Source organism: Cucurbita maxima, unplaced genomic scaffold, assembly GCF_002738345.1.
Source record: "Cucurbita maxima cultivar Rimu unplaced genomic scaffold, Cmax_1.0 Cma_Scf00012, whole genome shotgun sequence".
NCBI classification, from domain to species: Eukaryota; Viridiplantae; Streptophyta; class Magnoliopsida; order Cucurbitales; family Cucurbitaceae; genus Cucurbita; species Cucurbita maxima.
The window spans coordinates 5,128,546-5,150,722 of record NW_019272028.1 but is presented as its reverse complement, the minus strand read 5'-3'; the positions used below and the strand labels follow the sequence as shown (position 1 = coordinate 5,150,722).

At 33.8% G+C, this 22,177-nt stretch overlaps 2 protein-coding genes across 2 annotated transcripts; one reads left to right on the top strand and one right to left on the bottom strand.

The window, feature by feature from the left end:
- Positions 1-8,158: 8,158 nt before the first annotated feature.
- LOC111487443 (dynamin-related protein 1C) lies at positions 8,159-17,069 on the bottom strand. The gene is made up of 16 exons (XM_023134847.1): positions 16,701-17,069; positions 16,535-16,598; positions 15,991-16,098; positions 15,251-15,352; positions 14,080-14,130; positions 13,909-13,970; positions 13,194-13,284; positions 13,034-13,098; positions 12,533-12,727; positions 12,283-12,402; positions 12,129-12,199; positions 11,040-11,265; positions 10,337-10,387; positions 9,150-9,384; positions 8,818-8,957; positions 8,159-8,608 (listed from the first exon to the last, which is right to left on the bottom strand). Exons 1-16 carry the CDS (start codon positions 16,830-16,832, stop codon positions 8,483-8,485), a joined length of 1,839 nt encoding a protein of 612 aa, XP_022990615.1. The 5' UTR covers positions 16,833-17,069; the 3' UTR covers positions 8,159-8,482.
- A 2,472-nt stretch (positions 17,070-19,541) lies between these two features.
- On the top strand, positions 19,542-21,958 carry LOC111487729 (glucan endo-1,3-beta-glucosidase 5-like). Its single transcript, XM_023135242.1, has 3 exons — positions 19,542-19,910; positions 20,446-20,966; positions 21,064-21,958. The coding sequence occupies exons 1-3, from the start codon at positions 19,567-19,569 to the stop codon at positions 21,705-21,707; spliced, it is 1,509 nt and encodes a 502-aa protein (XP_022991010.1). The 5' UTR covers positions 19,542-19,566; the 3' UTR covers positions 21,708-21,958.
- Positions 21,959-22,177: the final 219 nt, after the last annotated feature.

The following is a 22,177-nucleotide window of genomic DNA, read 5'->3' as shown; positions in this document are numbered from 1 at the left end:
CATTTTTGTTTGTTTGTTTGTTTATTTTTATTTGAATAAGGAGTAGAAAAGTGTTCGATAGTTTTTGTTCTCTAAAATTTTATATAAAAAATAAAGTTTCACATAAAAGCTTAAAATTTTTAATTATATAATAAGTACTTAACTATTTTTTTTATTTTAGAAAGGATGTCACACCAATTTCTAAATATAATAGTATAAAATGGTTGGGTTTGAAAATTCAAATCTGGAACAGAAGAGAGGTAAAATGTTTTGTTCTTAATTTTCAAGTTGTTTTTAAGAAAAATGGTTAACTTTTAATTTATTTTAATATTTATACTTTCATTAAAAAAAAACCTATCATCCAAAAAGTTATAATTATGAAATTATTTCAATTTGTTGAGATGTATTAATTTATACAAATTTTCATTTTAATTAAACAAATGGTGTAATCTTACACCAAATCAACTATTAAATAAATTTGTATGCATTCACAAAATTAACAAAAATCTAATAATATTTTCGTCAACATGTAGAAAATAAGTATATTAAAAAATAAAACTTATAACATTTATCAAACTCATGATTAAGTTTGTAACACTTATTAATATATTTTTAGTTAGGTAATTTCAACTATTCATACTCATTTAGTTGTGACGAGTTAAAAATAAAGAGAAGACTCTATCTAAAAACAATCTAATGTTTTAGTACTAATATGTTCTAGCCTATTTTTCGAGAGACTCGAGTTACAGACCGTCACTAATTAACGTGAAATATTTTTAAAATACACAATAATTTAAAAAAAAAATTAAAGCGTGCCTGTAATGAAAATAAAAGAGTAGTCAAATCAATTAAAGCACGATAAGGACACAATTAAGAGATGACAAACAGACTAACTCATTAAAGCATAAGTTCTTAGAAATACAATTGAGCTCATAAAAACATAAGTGCTAAGAAATACAAGGGTGTGTTCGAAGGTTTCCATGCTCTTGCCTCGACTATTCCATCTAACCCTTGTAGTTTTCTTAGTTCATTATTAAAGGGAATCGATTGAGCCTTACAAAACAGAATAACACATGAACAGAATAAAAAAAACAAATCAAACTCCTCCAAATTAGCTATTTAAAAACAAATAAAAAATTACAGTCTATTAATTAGCTATAACGTTGTAGACCAAGTCAGAAATACTAACAAATTCCTCCCCCTAAACTGAAGTATGCTGAAACTGCATCAGTTTACTCAAGTTGTCGAACTCCAAGCATGCCTCTTAATTTCACAAATTGATCTGGCTTATTTGGTTTAGTCATTATGTCTGCCACTTGATCTTCAGTTCCACAAAATACTAACCTCACAGTCCCATTAGTTGACAAATTACGCAAGTAATGATACCTGACATCAATATGTTTTGTCTTTCGATGCATAACTGGGTTCTTAGACAATTTGATTGCTGAACTACTGTCATACATGATATCGATGTACTTGCTGCTTAGAACACCTAGCTCCTTCAGAATTTCCTTACGCCAAACACCATGAAATGAACTTGCAGTGGGAGCTACATATTCAACTTCTATAGATGATAGTGTGACAATTCCCTGCTTCCTTGAACTACAACATATTGTTGGAGCATTTAGAAATAAAACATAGCCAGAAGTGTTCTTCCTGTCGTCAATATCTCACGCATAATCACTATCTCTGTATCCCAAAAGATTTACATCCTTACTCCATTTATAATAAACTCCAACATCTAATGTGCCTTTTAAATATCTCAGTACCCTTTTATCAATCAGCATATGTTCTTCTTTGGGATCAGCCATATAACAAGAAATCAAGCAAACCACAAACATTAAGTCAGGACGAGTTATCGTAAGATACAATAAGCATCCTACTGGTTGTTTGTACAATGTTGCATCGACACGTTTGCTATCTGACTTTGACAAGAAGGTGTCAGGGTCTATTAGATTCTTTACAGCATTACAATTCGACATATTGAACCTTTCCAATACTTCCTTAGCATACTTCTTTTGGCACAAATGAATTCCTCCTTCGTTTTGATAAACTTCAACTCCAAGGAAGAACTTCATTTTCCCAAGTCTGGCGTCTCAAACTCTTGTTGCATTGATAACTTGAAACATTTGCACATATTCTCATCATCTTCTGTGTAAATCAAATCATCAACGTACAAGCAAACCAACAACAATTTTCTTCCAATTCTCTTCAAGAACAAGGTGTGATCATAATTACTTTTCTCAAATCCTTCCTTCTTAAAATAGCCCTCGATTTTGCTGAACCAGGCCCTCGGTGCTTGTTTCAGGCCGTAGAGAGCTTTCCTCAGTCGATAAACCTTGTTCTCTTCTCCCTTTTTGACAAAACCTTCAGGTTGATCAACATATACCTCCTCGTTTAATTTACCGTATAGAAAAGCACTTTTGACGTTAAGTTGATAGATGCACCATCCACGTTGAGTTGCTACTACCACTAAAATTTTGATTGTATCCCATCGAGCTATTGGTGCATAAACTTCGTTGTAATCTACTCCAGCCTTCTGCGAGTATCCCTTAACAACGAGTCTCAGTTTACATTTGTTTACTTTGCCTTCTTCATTCAGTTTCGTCTTAAAGACCCACTTGACATCGATTTTCTTTGCTTGATGCAGCAATGTCACAAGCTCCCATGTCTGATTTGTTTCAATAGCTTGAATTTCAAACTTCATAGTCTCCTGCCACTTCTTTTCCTTTATTGCTTCTTCAAAGTTCGCAGGATCATCATTGGAGATGTGAAAAGCAAACCCCTCCTCGACTTCTTCTTCTTCAAATAGGTGTTCACCTGTTTCATAATCGCACTTCCAAACTGGTTTTCTCCTTTGTCTTGTTTGTTGTGGCAACTCTGGGGAAGATTCATCCATTTCTTGGATTTCTTCTATAACCTATTATTTGCTTCTTCATTTGAATCTCCTTCTCCATCAGTCTCTCCTCCTTCCGATTCTTCTGCATGCAGCAATATTATCATCATCTTCCCAAGCCAACACATCCTGCTCTGCATTTTTTGTACTTGAATTTCAGTCCTATTTTGCATCTTCTTCAAATATGACATCCCTGCTCACAATTATCTTCTTTGTTGCTGGATCATACAGGCGATAGGCCTTAGATTCATCACTAACTCCAAGTAAGACACATTTGAGACTTCGATCATCAAGTTTGGTTCTCTTCTATTCGAGAATATGGACATGTGCAATTGAACAAAATACTCTGAAGTATTCCACATTTGGTTTTATGCCCCACCACTTCTCAGGAACCATGTCCTTGATTGCCTTTGTGTAACTGTGATTCAGAACATGAGCTGTCCATCTAGCTGCTTCTGGCCAACACTTCTTCGGCATCTCTTTCTCAGATAAAAGACATTGTACCATGTTCATGATGGTTCGGTTCCTTCTTTCTGCAGCTTCGTTTTGCTGGGGAGTGTAAGCAGTTGTTAGTTGTCGCTGTATCTCGTTATCTTTATAGAACTTGTTGAATTTATTTGACGTAAATTCTCCTCCCGAGTCAGTTTTGAGTCCACATATGACTGTTATTGCTTCATTTATAACAAGATTTTTGAAGTTTTTGAATGTTTCAAAAACTTTTGATTTATCTGCAAGAAAATAAATTTATGTCTTGCGAGAAAAATCATCTACAAGTACCAGCAAGTACACAACCTTTTACCATTGTGAGAGGTTGGACTGATGGGTCTACAAAGATCTCCATGAATCAATTACAGTTTGTTTGATGCTCTCCATTTGCTTTTCTTTGGAAATTTTTGTCATTGTTGCTTCCCAACATTGCAAATTGTACGAACTTTGACAGCTTCTTTTAATTTGAGTAATCCTTCCACCATTTGTTTTTGCTGCATGATTTGAATAGATTTACTATTCAAATGCCCATACTTCTTGTGCCACAGAGCCTCCAAGTCTTTATCGTATATTTTCAAACATTTGTCAACCAATGGATTCATCTTTGCATGAACTGAGAACATGAGATTCGTCGTCATTTGTGTGTTCATTTGTAAACTTACTGAATGAACTGAGAACATCAAATTTAGGAACACATAGGTATAGTAAAGCTTAGTGAATCACCCAGCCATTTGTAAACTTCCTGAATCACTTGCCATATCTTTAGTGTTTTGTGTATTTCTTCTTTCTTTTTTACAGTATGATATTGATACCAAATAGAGAAAAGGATTGTTTTTGTTGAAAGATAACTACTGATTTTATATAGCCTCACAAAACATAATAACAAGCCAACCAAATCAAAAAAAAAAAAAAAAAAAAAAAAAAAAAAAAAAAAAAAAAAAAAAAAAAAAAAAAAACAAATAACTCCTATGAGCTATTTAAAAACAAATAGAAAACTACAACGGTTCAAAGATTAGATTAATGCTAGAAGAGGGAATTTTTTTATTTAAAAAAAATTAAAAAAAATCTTAATTATATTGAATTTATTAAAATATTATGCATATTTTTTAAATTTAATGAGTTATTTTTTAAATTAAATTGAATTATTATTTAAAATTATCAAATTTTCTAACATATACGGTAGATGATTAAAAAACATGAGCGGTAATATTCGAACCTGCACGAGTGAGGCTCACATGATTTTTAGTCAGGCACGCCAACTGAACGAGAGAAGCAAAAATTTTAAATATATTTTTGTGCAAATTTTCATTTTAATAAATTGGTGAATAAAAACCATCTAAAATTATGAACAGCCGTATTATTCTCTCGGACAAAATCTACATGATTTCTAGTCATGTCCGATAACAACTACGACATGCCCACCATTAATGAGAGAAACCAAAAAAATATAATATTATTTTTAAATTTAAAACATGTTTTGTGCAAATTTTCATGGGAAGAATTAACTATGCTTTTTCTACTTCCGACAAATAACTCATGTCACGCCCACTAGGGAGAAATAAAATATAATATTATTTTTAAATTTAAAACATCATTTTTTTTTTTTTTTTAGCAAATTTTCAATTTAATAATGGAGTGAATAAAAGTAACCTTCAACTAAAAATGGTTAAGGTCATTTGGTGAGAAATAAAAATGTAGTATTATTTTTAAATTTAAAACATATTTGCAAATTTTTTTTTTTTTTAATAGGATTATCTTAGCCAAAGTTCACATGATTTCTAGTCATATCAGATAACCACTCTTGCACCTCCATTAAATGGGAAACACTCAACATCTGGATAATGGAGAACGATAATCACTCAAACACAAACAAAAATACAATATTATTTTTAATAATGTAGTGAATAAAAGCAATCTTAAAATTAAAAACGGTAAGCAAGCAGCAGCATTTTATTTTTAAATTTAAAACATATTTTTATGCAAATTTTCATTTTAATAACCGAGTGAATAAAACAACCTAAAATTATTAGCAGCAATATTATCCACCTCGGACAAAAATCACATGATTTTTAGTGATGTTTAATAACTAATCCGACACTTTAAGAGAAACAAAAAAAAAAAAAAAAAATCATTTTAATAATTTATGAATAAAGACAACTTAAAAATCGCGAGTGTGATATTTTACCTTCGACTTTCTAGTAATGACCGTTAACCAGGCCATGGCGAGTGTGATATTCCTACTTTCGAGTGAGAGAAGCAAAAATATAATATTATTTTTAATTTTAGAACATATTTTTGAACTCATTTTCATTTTAATAATTCAGTGAATAAAAACAACCTAAAATTGTGGAGCTTCTATTCATGCTTGATAACCATCTAATTGCCCATTAATGGGGAAACAAAAAGTATAATATTACTTTTAATTTTAAAACATATTTTGGATTTCTAGCTGACTACTACCACATGCCCATCTAATGAAAAAAAATATATTATTTTTAATTTTAAAACATATATTTGTACAACTTTTTAAAACATTGGGGACGGTGGATGAAAGAAACAAAAATATAATATCATTTTTTAATAATTTAACGAATAATACAATATCATTTTTAATCATGATAACCATTTCAGAAAACTCAATAAATTACAACAAATATATATATATATATACAATATTATTTTTTATTTTAAAACATGTTTTTGTGCAAATTTTCAATTTAATAATTGAGGGAATAAAAACAACCTTAAAATTAAAATTTATGAGGTCAAATGATTTCTAGTTATGCCAGATAACGAAAAACAAAAATATAATATTTTTTTGAATTAAAAAATAAACAAAAATATAATATTATTTTTGAATTAAAAAACATATAAAAATCGTGAGCAGCATTCGAACCTGCGCGGGCAAAACCCACCTGATTTCTGGATCCAATAATGGGAGAAACAAAAATATATTAGTGTTTTTAAAACAGCAAATTTTCATTTTAATAATTTAGTCAGTCATCCCATAAACACTCTTGCACGCTCACACAATGAGACAAACAAACATATAATATTTTTTTGAATTAAAAACATATTTTTGTGCAAATTTTCATTTTAATAATTTTCATTTTTGTGCAAATTATATAATATGATGATGTAAATGATGTCATGATGATATGAATTAGTATGATGTGATGCTATATTATGATGATGTTATGATGACATTATGACATGTTTACATGAGATGCAACGATATAACTCAATATGATGATATAGTATATTAAAATGACGTGCAAGTACAAAATGTCATGTTGTATTATGATGAATAGATTTTTTAAACAAACCCTAAATGATGTTAATGATGATGAATGTGTGAAGACTAATGCATGCATGTTAGGTAATATGTGAATGATATATTGGGTGGTGTCATAAGAATAATTTAAGATGAAAACTACAGTGACTTCATGCATATTATGTGTTCATTTACTTCGGGTTACTTCTCCATTTATGATGATGAATACGGACGTGTATACTATGATGATGATCATCATCATCATGCGATATTCTAGGGTTTGCTGACTCCGTATGCAAGAGTACAGACAACTAGTCTGACTATGATGGGCCCAGGGGTGCAAACTGCTTGCATGATATTCTATGATAAGCTCAGGGGTGCAAGTACAGACAACTAGTCTGACTATGATGGGCCCAGGGGTGCAAACTGCTTGCATGATATTCTATGATAAGCTCAGGGGTGCAAACCGCTTGCATGATATTCTAGGGTTTGCTGACCTCCGGACGCAAGCGTACAGACAACTAGCCTGATTATGATGGGCCCAGGGGTGCAAACTGCCCGATAGGCTCTAATATTCTAGGGTTTGCTAACTGCCCGATAGGCTCTAATATTCTAGGGTTTGCTGACCTCCGGAGGTACAAACAACTAGCCTGATTATGATGGGCCCAGGGGTGCAAACCGCCCAATAGGCTCACACTCACACCCGTGAGAAGTATTACACATCCAATTTTATTCGGACCGGAGGTTACCTCTTTGATGGTTTTAAAGATAGGTTCCTAATCATAAGTTACATGTGTTTGCAAAATAAAGACCATAGACCTTAGGTTAGTATAAAAACTTATGACATTATTTTATGAAGATGTTTTAAATATTTATTTTTACATAAGAGACTATGGTATGAAGACGGTAGCAAATTATGGTATGAAGATGGTAGCAACTTTAAGTTAGCATCATTTTACTTTAAATAATTAAAAACCTAATGCTGTTTAAATGAAACTTCAGGACAATGAAAGGGAATGTAACATCATAAAGGTTACGTTAAAAGATAGTGAGTTTTTAATGGAGGAAAGAAAAAATGAGGCCTAGAAGTAGTGATTTTGCTTAAAATTCAGGGAAAAGGCACATTATGGAACAATAAAATGGGGAGCACTAAAGTGATTAAGAAATAGCATTAAGAAGCCATTTAGAATGTTACACATTGGAGAAGGCACGCCAAACAAGGAGTTGTTAAAGGTCTCAAAAAAGGAAGATGAAATCATTGTATGTTACACAAGTGAGCAAAAAACGCCCCACATGGGTTGGATGTCATGGAAGAAGGCCGTGATATAAATAAACAAGGCACAAGTTACTTCAATGGTTGTACCAGACGCCATAAAAATACTTTGTTGGAACATTCGAGGGGTAGAGAACCCTCAAACCCTCGACCTACTGGAAAGTCTATAAAGTCTTAGTGGAATACCTCAGTTCCCATGGTTTGGAAAGAGTGCTCAACTACGAGTAGGGCAGGCCATATAACTCATAACTTCGATGCAAAAAAATATCAAATATATCGTAACTGTTTATTGTACACAATGCCCATATATATGAAATGAATGGAGAAGCCTTTCAAAAAACAAAAATGAATATGGTAAAGATCAATGACAATTGTGCGTTGTCGATCGCATGCTAGCAGTTAATTCATACTTCCATCACTTCCCTTTCTTACCTATTTGTTGCCAAGGCGGAAAGGCATTGCAAAACAGAATCTGCAATTAGTTTTTCCACAATGAGATTGAGATCCATCCTGGCAAAAAGTTACGTGTGATAAACAAAAATCAAGCTACTCAAATCTTGAAAAGATGAGACCCTCATTTCCACGCAACAGAGTCGATTTCGTCTCGAGCTGACTTGTAAAGCTCAAGCCTTTTAGCAATGGTTGTTCTTCTCTCCATCAGTGCTGGATCTTCGTCCAGCATGGCACCAAGTCGTTCCTTCTGCAATGGCAGGATACATTAAACTAAACTCTTCAATGCAACAACAAAATTATTTTCTTTCAGTTTATTTACGAGAAAACCTTGTGTTTTCAAAGTATATATCACCTATGGACCAACAAAAGGTTGCCTTCTTCTCAGGGAAAATTAGTATGCAAAACAAAAATTTAACGCATAGCAAAAAATAACTTGCATTCTTCCAGAAAGCTTACCTCCCTTTTTCCAACTTGAACATAAAAGTGGTTCAGTAGAGATCTCTTGGCCTCTCGAACTTGACAGTACACGACAGCCTTTGGAATTGAATTTTTCAGAGTCTCACAAACCATCCCGATGTATGAACTCACATTTGAGCCTAAAACAATCGACAAACTCGGTGATTATGGTGGTTTGGTGCTTCAGTTTACTTTATTGACAACAGGCTTTAGTGTTATGCTTAGTGAATATGTACACTTCCATCCATATGTGCATGAGCGTGTGAATCTATATAATACAATATTGAGTGCCAAATAATGCTTATGCACATATCAGCAAGCAAAAACCATACCGATCCTTCTAAAATGATTATCAGTGTAACGGTCTGCGTTTTGGGATGCTGCATTGGGATTAGGAACTTTGTCTGATTCCGTATGCAGCTTCCGGAAAAATTCTACTGTAAGATAGCTAGACTCCATATCAACCAACCGTAGAACTGTTTTTCTACTTTCATCACGGAATCTCTCCAATGCCTCTGTTGCAGCTGCTGCAATGTCAGATTGAAGTGTCGGAAATCTTTTCAATTCCTGAAATTAGTGTGAAGCAAAAGTAAGCCCGTAAATTAGAATACATTTCTCCCACGTATTGTATTACTAAATGTGAAATTCCAAAAATTCTCCCACCTACGAAGATGGGACATTACCGTGTAGAAATAGATATATCGTGACAAAAGTATTTAGCTTTACACAAACAAATTAAATTTCTTGCCTACCGTTTGATGTCGCAACTTTAATAGTCCTTAAATATTAATTGTACTTCCATATTTATTTGCTATCATTTAAGTGGATAGATAAAAGTGAACTCTTATCAATGATTGGTAAAACTCAGTTTTTTTTTGTCCTTTAATTTTGGTTTTTATGAAGTTTCATGCCATCTTAAACTATCAGTAATAAGTTAGCTTCAAGGAGTTCAAATATTTTATTCAAAATCTCAAGTGACTACAGTTTCTAGAAATTGGCAAAAAGTCTACGGGTGATTATTATCTTCCATGTTCTCACTTCGGGAAAAATGTTTTTAGCAATCTATAGAGGAACCTTGTTCTTTTGGAATTCATAAGTTTTGTATCATCCTCTTCAAGTGTTGTGACTAAACATTTTTGTAACTACTCATCCATTATTTTTCCCAGTTAGAGAAATAGGATCCTCTTTCCAAAGCACTTTTCATAATCAGTCAGAATTTCCATGTTCATTTTCGGTGTCAGAAGAAAGGCAGAACTAAGTTTACAACTCATATAAACAAAATCTATATCTTTATCCTGTAGAGCAACTTAAGCAAAAGCAAGCTCCTTATTCTAATATAACAAGGAACTTCTGTTATTTATCATATGGTGAAGCCAAATTAGCTCCTAGAAATTCATTTGTTCACAAAGAACAACTCTCCCAAAAAGAATTTGTCTCAACCCTATTCGAGATCACATGTTTGATTATAAGGTATCCCTAAACCCTATTCAAGAATACGTGTTTGATTAAAATTGTATACCTCTGTTTCAGCGATAGATTTCCGAACAAGTTCCTTCAATACAAAATGCACCTGCATACAAGTAGAAGACAATTAGCTGCTTTGATCATGAAACAAACTAGGACAACTGGAAAAAGATTCTTTTTACAGAAGGAGCAAACACTACAAATTGATTTAATAACGGGAATACATAGTGCACTCCACTAGAATGCATCTTCGTAGCCTATCAATAGAATGCATGGTTTCCAACATCAACCTTCTTTAGATTAGAAGAGAATCTGAAAACAAATATCCGCTACATACGACTTTTTTTTTTTCTTTTATATCTAGCCAGACATACTTGGTGGAGTTTTAGATATTGAGCTGCCAAGCTAATACGGCATACGATAATACAATTCCAACCAACCAACCAAACAAAATCCTAATTTGTTTCTAGATTTATATCAAGTTTACTCCTTAATCTCTTCCAGAAATCATAACCATTTTTAAGTTTACTTTACCGACTATTATTCACTCCATATATTGAAAGAAAATACACTAACTGCATGCCACAATTGAAGCCCAAAAGGAATCTACACTTGAACTATTCATGAAATGACATCGATGCTCTTTTTCATATTAAAAGAAACAAACATATCCTAAAAATTTAGGTTGAATTTAATAACATAAGCATGATAATATCATTAACGGACATTATTGGATAGGGATTGAATAAGAATATTACAGCATCAACGGAAGCTTCAGCCGGACCCTTGAAATAGCTGATTGAACTATCAATAAGCCTTCTGTATCCTTGTTCTGGAGCAATTAAATGAGGCTGGTAGCCATCAGCTTCACTCACAACTTTTTGGACATTTTTTAAAGAAAGATGACGATCAAATGGTAGTTTCTTCAGGGCAGCAGGTAGCTGATGGTCGAAGACTCCATATATTCTATCTCCACCAGGCCGCCTGCAGCATACATTCAGATAAACCATGTAAATATCATTAGCAATTGGAAAAAAGAAGTTAAGCTGCCTATTAGAGAAAGAAATCACTGTCGATCCAGCATGGATTATATTTCAATAACTTCAAAGCTTTCTCGTGTTGGTCACAAAGTAGTCTTATCATTTTTCCTTTTTATTTCCCACGACAAACATGACTTCTCATTGTCAAGCCAAAAGCCGACAAAGAGAGCAAATAAAAAACCTAACTCAAGAGTAAAAATGTAACCATTTGAAATCAAGAGACCAAACTGAAACTAAACTCAAAAGTCATGTGCAATAATGTAACATTTTGAAACTTAAGGTCTAAATGGAAACTATACTCAAAACTTAGGGACTAAAAAAGTATTTTTCTCAAAATGAAGTTATAAAATAGCATCTGTAGGTGTGTATGAAAGGAAGGTATTTTTCAAACTCATAAACAGTAGAATTATGATCCTTTAAATAATGCGTCCAAGAGAACAAAACAAATGTGCATTTTTTTAACAAGAAAGAAACTTTTCATTGAACTATGCCTCTAATGTGGTGAAAATGTCAGGAAACCAAATATTGAAGCCTCCAATGTGATGAAAATGTTAGGAAACCAAGGGGGAATATTCCTGAAGAGGAACTTCACAAATTGCTACTTTCTCTAGCATAAATTTATGCTAGGGATGGAACTTCACCAGCATAGTTCTTTATTATCCTCAAGAAATATTCACTGTATTGTGACTTTGGTTCAGACTAAAAAGAAAGCTACTTATCTGCATAACATTATAGTATTAAGGAGTTTCTTTGACATAAGATGCTCCACTACAGTTTGGAAATGCTAAAAACAGTTCACAACATTACCCTCCATCCAGATGTTCCTTGAATACACGGTCAAATGCTCGACACATTTCTAAAATAGTGTACAGTTGTGCCTGCGTAAGAGAAAATGAATGCAGGGTAGTGATAATTTTATTGGTAATTTGGAATACGGTATTCACAGTGGCTAGTGCATTACCCCTGAGTCTACTGCTATAGGTCTACCAATCCGGTCCAACTCAGCATTTAGTTCATCAATCGTCTTATTTATCAAGGCAATGATGCTTGGTATCCGCTGCCTGATAACCCTCTCCAAGTGCTGAAAAGAAGAACATAACATATGAAAACATAAGAAGCTGCACCAAACTGCAAGGACATTCCTAATTGTGAAAACTAAAATATAAGTAGGGTTAAAATAACAAGATGGAAATAAAAATGGGAACAAAGACCTGAGACAAAAGTTTGGCAAGATATTCTGAGCCCATCTTATGGGCTAGATGTCCATACTCAGGGCTCGTTTCAAAATATTCACGCTCCTTTTTACGAGCAATAATCATGTCAACATTCTTATTGATATCAGCTTGTGAACGATTAACAATCCCAACCCATGGATGCTGCAACCTATATGCTCTTCCTTCAAGAACCTTCAACATTCATAAGAAAAACTTTTAGGTTTTAACACTTTTTTACTGCCTGGTAAAGCATGGTAACAAATCCACAAGTCATTAGGAGGACAAAAATTTAGAACAATCATACATTGGAAAGAAAGATCAACAAATAATCAATGCTGTTATCTTATTGCAATTTGAATCACTGTCGTCATATGTAATGTCAAAAGTAGATTTGAGTTTCACAAATTATCTGAAGATGGTTACTCTTGTTATATCGTTATTAATAAAATTTGATTTACACGGTTGATTTATACACAATATCAGGAAATAGAATCATACATCCAGAGCATTTGTTCCCCTGTCCATCAGGTCAAGTTTTGTAAGCACTCCAAATGTTCTTTCACCTAAAAGAAGAAATGAGACAAGAAGTAGATATCTTAGCCAATTTATCAAAGTTCTACGTATAACCTATAACACTGCACCCAATTAACATTACTACCTGAGGGATCAACTTCCCTTGCAAGCTTTATAGCATCTGAAGTTGCAATATCTTGATTAGCAGGAGAAATCGCTAGTATGATGCAGTTCGGCTACAAAAATCAAGAAAATAATAATTACAACTGCTAGAAGAAGACAGAAGAATGCAAGCATACTGCTTCATCGAAGATTCTTAACGTGAGCAGATAAAAATATTCTTTACGATCTATGAAAAATGCACACCATCGAACCAATAGTAATCACCAAAACGGCATTAATAAGAGAATGAAAAAAAAATTCCAAGATAATGCCTCCATTTGGCTTATAACAATAACGAAAGCCATGATTTCCTTTATCTTTAAAATTCTACAGAATAATATAAATGCAGAAATAATTCTAACTACAAGAGAAGTTAGAAGACAATCAAGGATAGCCAGAGGGGATAATTCCAAGTACAAGTGTCTAGCAGAATTTTGGATAATATATATGTACAGAAAACCAGTTTTTATTTAGAAATGAAAGAACTACGTGGAAGGAAAAACCCACAAAAAGAAGCATATGACCAAAAGAGGGGATCATCACTTGAGGGATTTACAAAAAAAATCCCAACTTTCGGAAACCAAAAGTTTGTCAATAGCATCAATGTAAACATTTTCTATTTCCAAGGCCAAAAGAAAAATGATACATCATTAGAGAAATGCATTTAAAGTTTTCCTCTTGATCTGGAGGGTCCTTACTTTCTCAACATAAGAGCGAACCATGTTTTCAATATCTTCGACAATAGACTCGGGTTGTCCTTCTGTAAAAGGCAGGAAACCAAAACATATCAGTTAATAAATGTCCAACAATAAACCAAAATCTTTTCTTTTTGAAAAATAAAATCCATAATGATAATTTCAAACAATTACCTACAGCAACCTTTGTCAACCCAGGAAGATCTATGAGGGTTAAGTTTACAACTGCAAGAAAGACATGCCACTTTATAATCACATAAGGAGAAACTCATCGCCAATAATTAAAAGAAGACTACAAACAGGAACCCACAATTCTTATGAAACAAGAGGTTAATTAATAGATGTTTGATAATAATATGATAAAGTTGAAATCATTATTTCCTTTTAGAAAATACGAAGACTCCGGAAAATACGAAAAAGAAATGACTCCTACTTTACCAAAGATCAAGTATCAATAAGGTAAGAACAAGATGCCATGAAGATACACAAAGGTAATACAAGGGTATGTAGGGTTGAGTGCCAAATCTAGAATCTTCTCATAATCTATCATTTCGAGCCTCAAACGGCCATGACCTGAAACCCAAAACTTAAACCCCAGTTGGGGTGTAGAAATGAGAAGAAAAGGTTTTTTATTATTTACAGATGCTTCGCATGAATTTTTCCAAGTAAAAAAAAAATGGTAATAGAAGGCCTTCAGGTCTGAATTCCTCCAATTCAAAGGATAGAAATTGAAGAAACTTGTAAGTATTTGGACCAATAAAAAGGGGAGGGTAATTACAGAAGTCTTTAGGAGTCACCAATTCAAAGTAACAAAATCAATTCTAGCAGAACAGTCTTCGAAATATCTAAAGTTACTAAACTTAAATGTCCTATTGATTTAATTCCAAATTTCAGCACATATTCCTATTAATTTTTAACGCCAAATGATTGGAAGCAATTGAAGAACTTAATATGAATGAGTCATTGCTTAATGGCACAGTTGAACCAGAGCCAATCACATACAGATACAACCAACCCTTGGTGTTTACAATGTTATTGATCATCTGTTATGTGTTAATTTAGATAGCTAGGTGTCAACATTCAAATTTGTCAAAAGCTTAGAGTATATATGACAAATCTCAGATTTCAGTTTGTACCACTAGAAACTTATGCTTCAATTTTACTACGTACGTTTGAGGCTGAGACACTTCTTTAAAGAACAAAAAATATTTCTTCCCCTGAACTGTAAAACATTTTCTAAATGCTTTCAAAGTATTAGGATCTACTTAAAGCAAAAAACACTGGTGAACAATATAATTCAACCTGCTGATTCAATAATTTAAGAATTATATTTCATCTTTTTTACCATTTGGAGAGTATATGCTCAAATGAATTGGAACGTTTGAGATTTGCTTAGACTTCCCAGTTATCCGATCAGTCTCATCTGATATTTCTTTACGCACGGAAGCTGCACATGAGAAAAATGGATACTTTTAATTGATAAAACTGATTAAATATTCAAATATTATGGAAGAAGGAAAAGAATGTCATATGGCACTAATTGGAAAGAAAATGTGTTAAAGAATAACCACAATCATATGACAATACTTTATCATCCTAGACGGAAGCAAGCTACAAAATTTCTTTTACAAACACTTAGACTGAAGAATTGTAATACTGGATCTTCTTTTAGCCAGATTTCTTGTTCTTCTATGGTTATGCAATTAGCTTGTGCAAAATGTACTCCATGATTAAATTTTCCAAGCTTGTAGTGAGCAAGAGAATTCAAAGTTTTTGATATAAGAACAAGTGGATCCAATTTAAACGAAGATTTTGATATTTAATCATAAAGATGCCCATAAAACATAGATCTTACTTCCAGGATATTCTTGTACAACATCAAACGGAAATTTAGTTCCATAATGGACGTGAATCAAATCACAAAATACGCAACAATACCAAACCTTATCTCCAGAATGGAATGCTTGAATATTTGAAGAAAGGGGTTGGTGAATGAAAAACATTAAAAGTTAAAGCCTTCATAAGTACATTAACCAATGTATAAAGAAAATACTTGTCAGAAGAAGAAAATGAAATACAATCTACCAAAATCAGCAAACTTCTTCTTTGGGGCATGGAGAAACTCTGCATATTCAGATCGTCCTTCTTCTGTCTTATGAAGTTGCAACACTAATGGTCTTCGTGTTACGATGCCTACCAACATGGAAGATAAATTAGAGGTGAATAGAACAATTCTTCGTCAGTTACCAGTAACCAAGCACAATTCTGGAACTGACACGGATACAATACAATTTTCAATTTTAAAGCGACAGACTGAAAAGAACCCCAACATACTTTTGATTATTCACTGAGAAACTATTGCTAAATTACTTTAATGACTGGAGCCTACAAGTTCAACTCAATAAATTATGAAATACAAGAAAATAAAATTGAACTTCCTCGTATCTGAGCTAAACTGAAGATCCTCGACTCTAGAGTACACCATGTGTAAAATGAAGTCCAACATCATCACACAGCTATCCATCCCTCTCAAGTCACGCAGATTCTCAAAAAGGGAGAGAAGATGAAACAGGTATTGCAAATCATTTCTACACAAACAAAATAAAGAGAACAGATGTACGAGATTTACCGGATCCACGAGGAAGAAAGTCCCTACCGACGACGCTTTCAAGCACTGAAGATTTACCGGAACTCTAATCTCCACAGGAACAGAAACCGATCAGATACAGAAAATGGCTACGAACGCAAAACCTATATTGCACATCGAAAAGAAAATAAGTTACGAGATTCCAAACCTGTCCTCCAACGACGGCGACAGATGGAAGAGCTTCCCAGAGGGACATTCCCTCGCCGCCATGATCTCCCAAGACAGTGCAGGCTCGCTGGATTCGGTTGACTAAACCGATCAAGCTCTCCATCGTAGCCATGGAAGATGGAAATGCGGCGAAGATCTAAGATCCTTCTGAGGGAGAATAAGAATGCAATGTGGGGTTTCGTCGGAGGACGGCCGATTGGGATCTGAGATCGAAGAATGCTTGGATCAGCGGCGTTTAGGTGGGAAGATCAAATCAGAGAGGGTGAAAAATGGAAGAAAGCAGAGGGAGAAAGAGAGAGTAAACAGCAATACCGGTCGCAGAAAACTATGACTTTTGCTTATTTTGAATTATATTGTTCAAGTTAAATCGTACCATTTAGTAATATTTCCAGAAAGTTAGAATCTAACCTATTTATGAGGATTTTTAACGACAAAATTTTGACTAAATTGTAAGATAACACATTTTTGCAATTTAACCATTTGTTTTGGAGCCTAAAAATTATGCTTCATTTGCTTTTAAAAGTTTCAAATTATGTTCTTAAAATATTGATCACCCATTAAACTCAGATTTGAGCTTGATTTTAAGCTACAAAAATTTGGTAATTTTAACTAAAGGAAGAAATTGAAAATAATTTTAAATAAAATAATGTTACACGCTAAAAGAGAATAAGCAACCATAATTACTTTTATACCATATAATTTAGGTAGTACATTATACTATATTCTGTATAGTACAATATGTGACATTTTAGCATTGGCAAGTGTAGATATGATTTTGGCCACCAGTCATACACTCCGTATTAACACAACAAGAGAGTAAAGACTTATCTAACATGAAAGCAATTAAAAGGAATTTGGAACGAGCATAGGCCCATAGACATGACATCCTGGACAAGCATGACTAGGACATTCGACATGCAGCCACAGACAACTCGCCTTGAAAAAGTACGATCGTGACAATTGATATAAGAACCATTTGTCTAGTTGGACAAGACAGAGAACCCGAGAGTTGATTGAAGAACTTGCAAGTGTGTCAAGAATGGATGGATGTTCAGGATGTTTCGATACTATGAATTACACATAGGTCCGTTCTCAAGATAACATGAGGATACCTTTTATTGGGGACACCCTCAAAATACCTTGTTGCCTACCTCAAACTCCAAATTTCTACATCTCATGTCGAGGTAAATCTTCTATCTACTCTGAGTTGTGTGCATCTTGTTTTGATCTTTTACATGCCTAATTGGTGGGTTGGACTAACTAAAGTCCTAACAATTCAAGTTCACCTACCTCATCTCAACACATAGGGGCCTTCGTTTTTTCAATATAAAGTTTAGAACAATGTCACACCAATAGTTGTCCAATGCGATTTTCATAAGATGTAACTTGAAATCTCTAGATGTTTATGAGACCGATGCATTACTACCATTAATACTAACATTACGTAGTCCCGCTTAAATTTTTTATTTATTTGAACTCAATCCAACCCAAATAAATTTATAACTCAATCCAAATAAACTTATAGTCAAATGGATTAGTTTTTTCAGATCACCATGTTTTTTAATTTGAACACCCTTATTAGTATCACGTGTATATGAACTAAATATCTGTAAATGTTAACGACGACCTTAACTATTATTTATTTTTATGATTGAACTCATTTTAATTATTTATGATACATCATAAAATGATTAACTTAAAATTTATTTAGTTAAAATTTTATTAGCAGTTAATTAAATTCTTTTAGTAAAAATTTTACTATCAAACACAAAATTAATTTTATGTATTCGTTAATTAGAAAATTATTAAATATGTCTTAAATCTATTACTCAAAAGCTTAAATTTATAATTTGAAAAAATAATAATAAATAATTTTCTATATAATTTAAAAAAAAAAACAAAAAGATTGAAGATTAAAAGTTAATACAGGGAAATATGAAAAATACACTAATAGCCAATGAGGGTAATTTGGTCAATCGCGCAGTTGATATGGGTGGGGAGTTTTCGAAACAGAAAATAAATTTTTTAAAACTGTCCAAAAACGATTAACAATTTTTATAAAAAAAAATAATAATAATAAATAACGATAACCATTTTTTAAATTTAAAGATACTATTAAAACTTTTGAAAATTAAAAGATAGTTTGAAAAGAAAAATTTTAGAATTCTAGTATTTTTATTAATTTATCATGTCCCATTTGCAAACCAAGGGGAGCAAAAAGAATAGACCTCGTTCAAAAGGGATCAAAGGTTCAAGTCTTTACTTTCAGTTGAAGGAGAAAGATCAGAGAAGAAAGAGACCGATAGTTGAATCACTTGAATCAGTTGAAGGAGCAAAGTTGAGGTTCATTAACAATTGAGCAATCAGGGTCAAGCACCATCATAGCATCAACTCACCCTTTCGGGATCCAGTCAATTTTAATTCTATTCTAATCATGGATTCATCCTTTCATGCTCCAAAAAGTTATATGGGACGATTAGGAGTATTATTAATAATTATTAGATAAAATAGAAGTTTAAAATTTAAAGATAGAAATTTTTGGATGGAGGAGAGAAATATATATATGAGGGTAGAGAGGAGATTCCTTTCTTGACAACCATTATTATTTTGTGTCTCCCGTCGTATAAAATGCCTCCAAACATACAATCAAAACAAACATTTATTGGAAGAAGAATCATCGCTTGGCAATACGTGTAAATGTTTTCAAGGAACCCAATTCCTTTTCGAATCTCCATGCAATTCCTTGCCTTTCCTTGCCCAAAAGGCCTCGTCTTCTCTTTAACTTTTAGAAGTTTGGTCATTACATTTAAAATGCCATCTCCAAAGATGCAAACTCAACACACAAAATGGGACACCCATGCCTATTGTTTTTGCTAATTATTTCTTGTTTGGGCCATGAAGGTCTTGTAAAGGGTGCTTTAGGGTTTGCGTGTAATTGGGGAACTCGCTCCAGCCATCCACTCCCACCTGATATTGTTGTTAAGTTGATCAAGGATAATGGGTTCAATAAAGTGAAGCTTTTTGAAGCTGATCCTGGAGCTCTTCAGGCTTTAGGAAATTCTGGTCTTCAAGTTATGCTTGGAATCCCTAATGAATTTTTGGCACCGCTTTCAAGTACTGTACGAGTTGCTGAGGAATGGGTAGCCAAAAACGTGTCTTACTTCGTTTCAAATTTTGGTACTGATATCAGGTAATGACTTTAATTAGCCCCTTGTGTTATTTCTGTTAATGTTGATATTGTTAGAAGAGCTTATGCCAATAGAGATAATATTCCTTGAATATAAACCCAACTTTCATCCAATATCTCCCCTCGAACAAAGTATGCCTCCCTTTAATTGTGGTTCGACTCTTTTTGCTTCTTTTGGAGTCTTCGAACATAGTGCACCCATTGTTCAATACTTTAGTCACTTTTTGACTATGTCTTACAACACTTTGTTCGACATTTGAGGATTCTAATGTCATGGCTAAGTTTTAGGGCATGACTCTGATATCATGTTAGTAATCACGGAATCTTCATATCTCCACGATGGTATCATATTGTTCATTTTGAGCATAAACTCTATGGCTTTGAGTTGTGATTCCTCAAAAGGCCTCATGCCAATGGAGGTAGTATTATTTGATTATAAACATATGATTATTCCCTAAATTAGCCGAGGTAAAACTTTCATCGAACTGATATTAGGGTGTTAGGAATTAAACTTGCATATATGGGTTCGATTGCGTAGGTATGTGGCTGTGGGTAACGAACCTTTCCTAAACGCCTACAACGGTTCATTTCTTCAAACCACGTTCCCGGCTATGCAAAACGTACAAGCCGCCCTAATAAAAGCCGGTTTGGGTCGACAAGTGAAAGTCACAGTCCCATTAAACGCCGACGTTTATGAGACCGAGAATGGGCTCCCTTCCGGCGGCAACTTCCGGCCGGACATCCGTGATCTTATGGTTAATATCATTAAGTTCCTCAGCAACAACGCCGCTCCTCTCACCATCAACATCTACCCCTTCCTTAGCCTCAACGCTGATCCACATTTCCCCAAGGAGTATGCCTTCTTCAACGGCAATGCCGCCCCCGTTATCGATGGCTCGATCTCTTACACCAATGTTCTTGATGCAAATTTTGACACTCTCGTCTCCGCTCTTGAGAAGAATGGCTTTTCCAACATGCCTATCATTATTGGAGAGGTCGGGTGGCCGACCGATGGAGATCCTAGCGCCAATAAAGCTAATGCTCAAAGATTCAATCAAGGTAGATTAAATTACTAGTTCCAAGTATAAATTCTTTAGAATATTAGACGAAGGTTGATATAACAACTAAATTGCTTGTATGATTTATCGATTACTAGGCCTAGTCGAACGCATCAATCGTCGGCAAGGCACACCGAAGAGGCCCGTGCCCGTAGACACCTACATCTTCGCAATCATCGACGAGGACGCAAAGAGCATTCAACCGGGGAGTTTTGAGCGACATTGGGGAGTTTTCAATAACGATGGAACAATCAAGTACTCTTTGAACATGGGGAAGGGGAGGTCCTTGGTTCCAGCCAAAGGAGTTCGATACTTGCCAAAGGAGTGGTGCGTGATGTCACCGCAAGCTAGTCTTTCGGATCCCAATCTTCCGAATAGCGTTGCATATGCGTGCGACCATGCTGATTGCACAAGCCTTAGCTACGGCTCCTCCTGCAGCCAACTTGATGCGAAAAGCAACGTTTCATATGCATTCAATGCCTATTTTCAAACAATGAACCAGAGTTCTTCCGCATGCAAATTTTCGAACCTAGCAACGGTTACCACCGTCGATCCCTCTCCGCCTAATCAGGGCAACACCAGGGATGGCTGCCGATTTGCGATTATGATCGATACTTCCAAAAGGCATCGACTTGCAAGACCGCCCAGAACTTCCTCAGCTTCACCCACAATAGCCCACATTAGCTGCTGCCATGGGATCACTCTACTTCTCGCGCTCTTCGTTTTGATTCTCAAATATTGATCTTTTATGCATCAACATTTGTTCTCAAGCCATTGGTTTGATTTTTTATGCCCACAAAATATACAATTTGTTTAAAAAAAGAAAAAGAAAAAGAAAAGAAAAAAAAAAGGGGGATACGTCTTAATACTTTTAATAAAGGAACAAAATTTATCTTTTTTTCTTTTTTCTAGAAGGATGCATACTTGAAGCCAAAGTATTAATACTTCCGGTAGAAGCCGATGCATTAATTGACATGATTTGCATTCGCTTTATTGAGTCCCAAATAGTTTGTCTACGTTCATAATTTTAACAAATATGTTAAGTCTTAATTTATTAAGTTTCGAGATGTTAAGTCTAATGTATGTTTAGATGGTAAAAAAAAAAAAAAAAAAAAAAAAAAAAAAATTTGATAAGTCTGAATTATATTAAGTTTGAGTTAGTGAAATTTGTATTTATATTTTAATTTGTAGAGTATTTTGGTTGTAAATTTG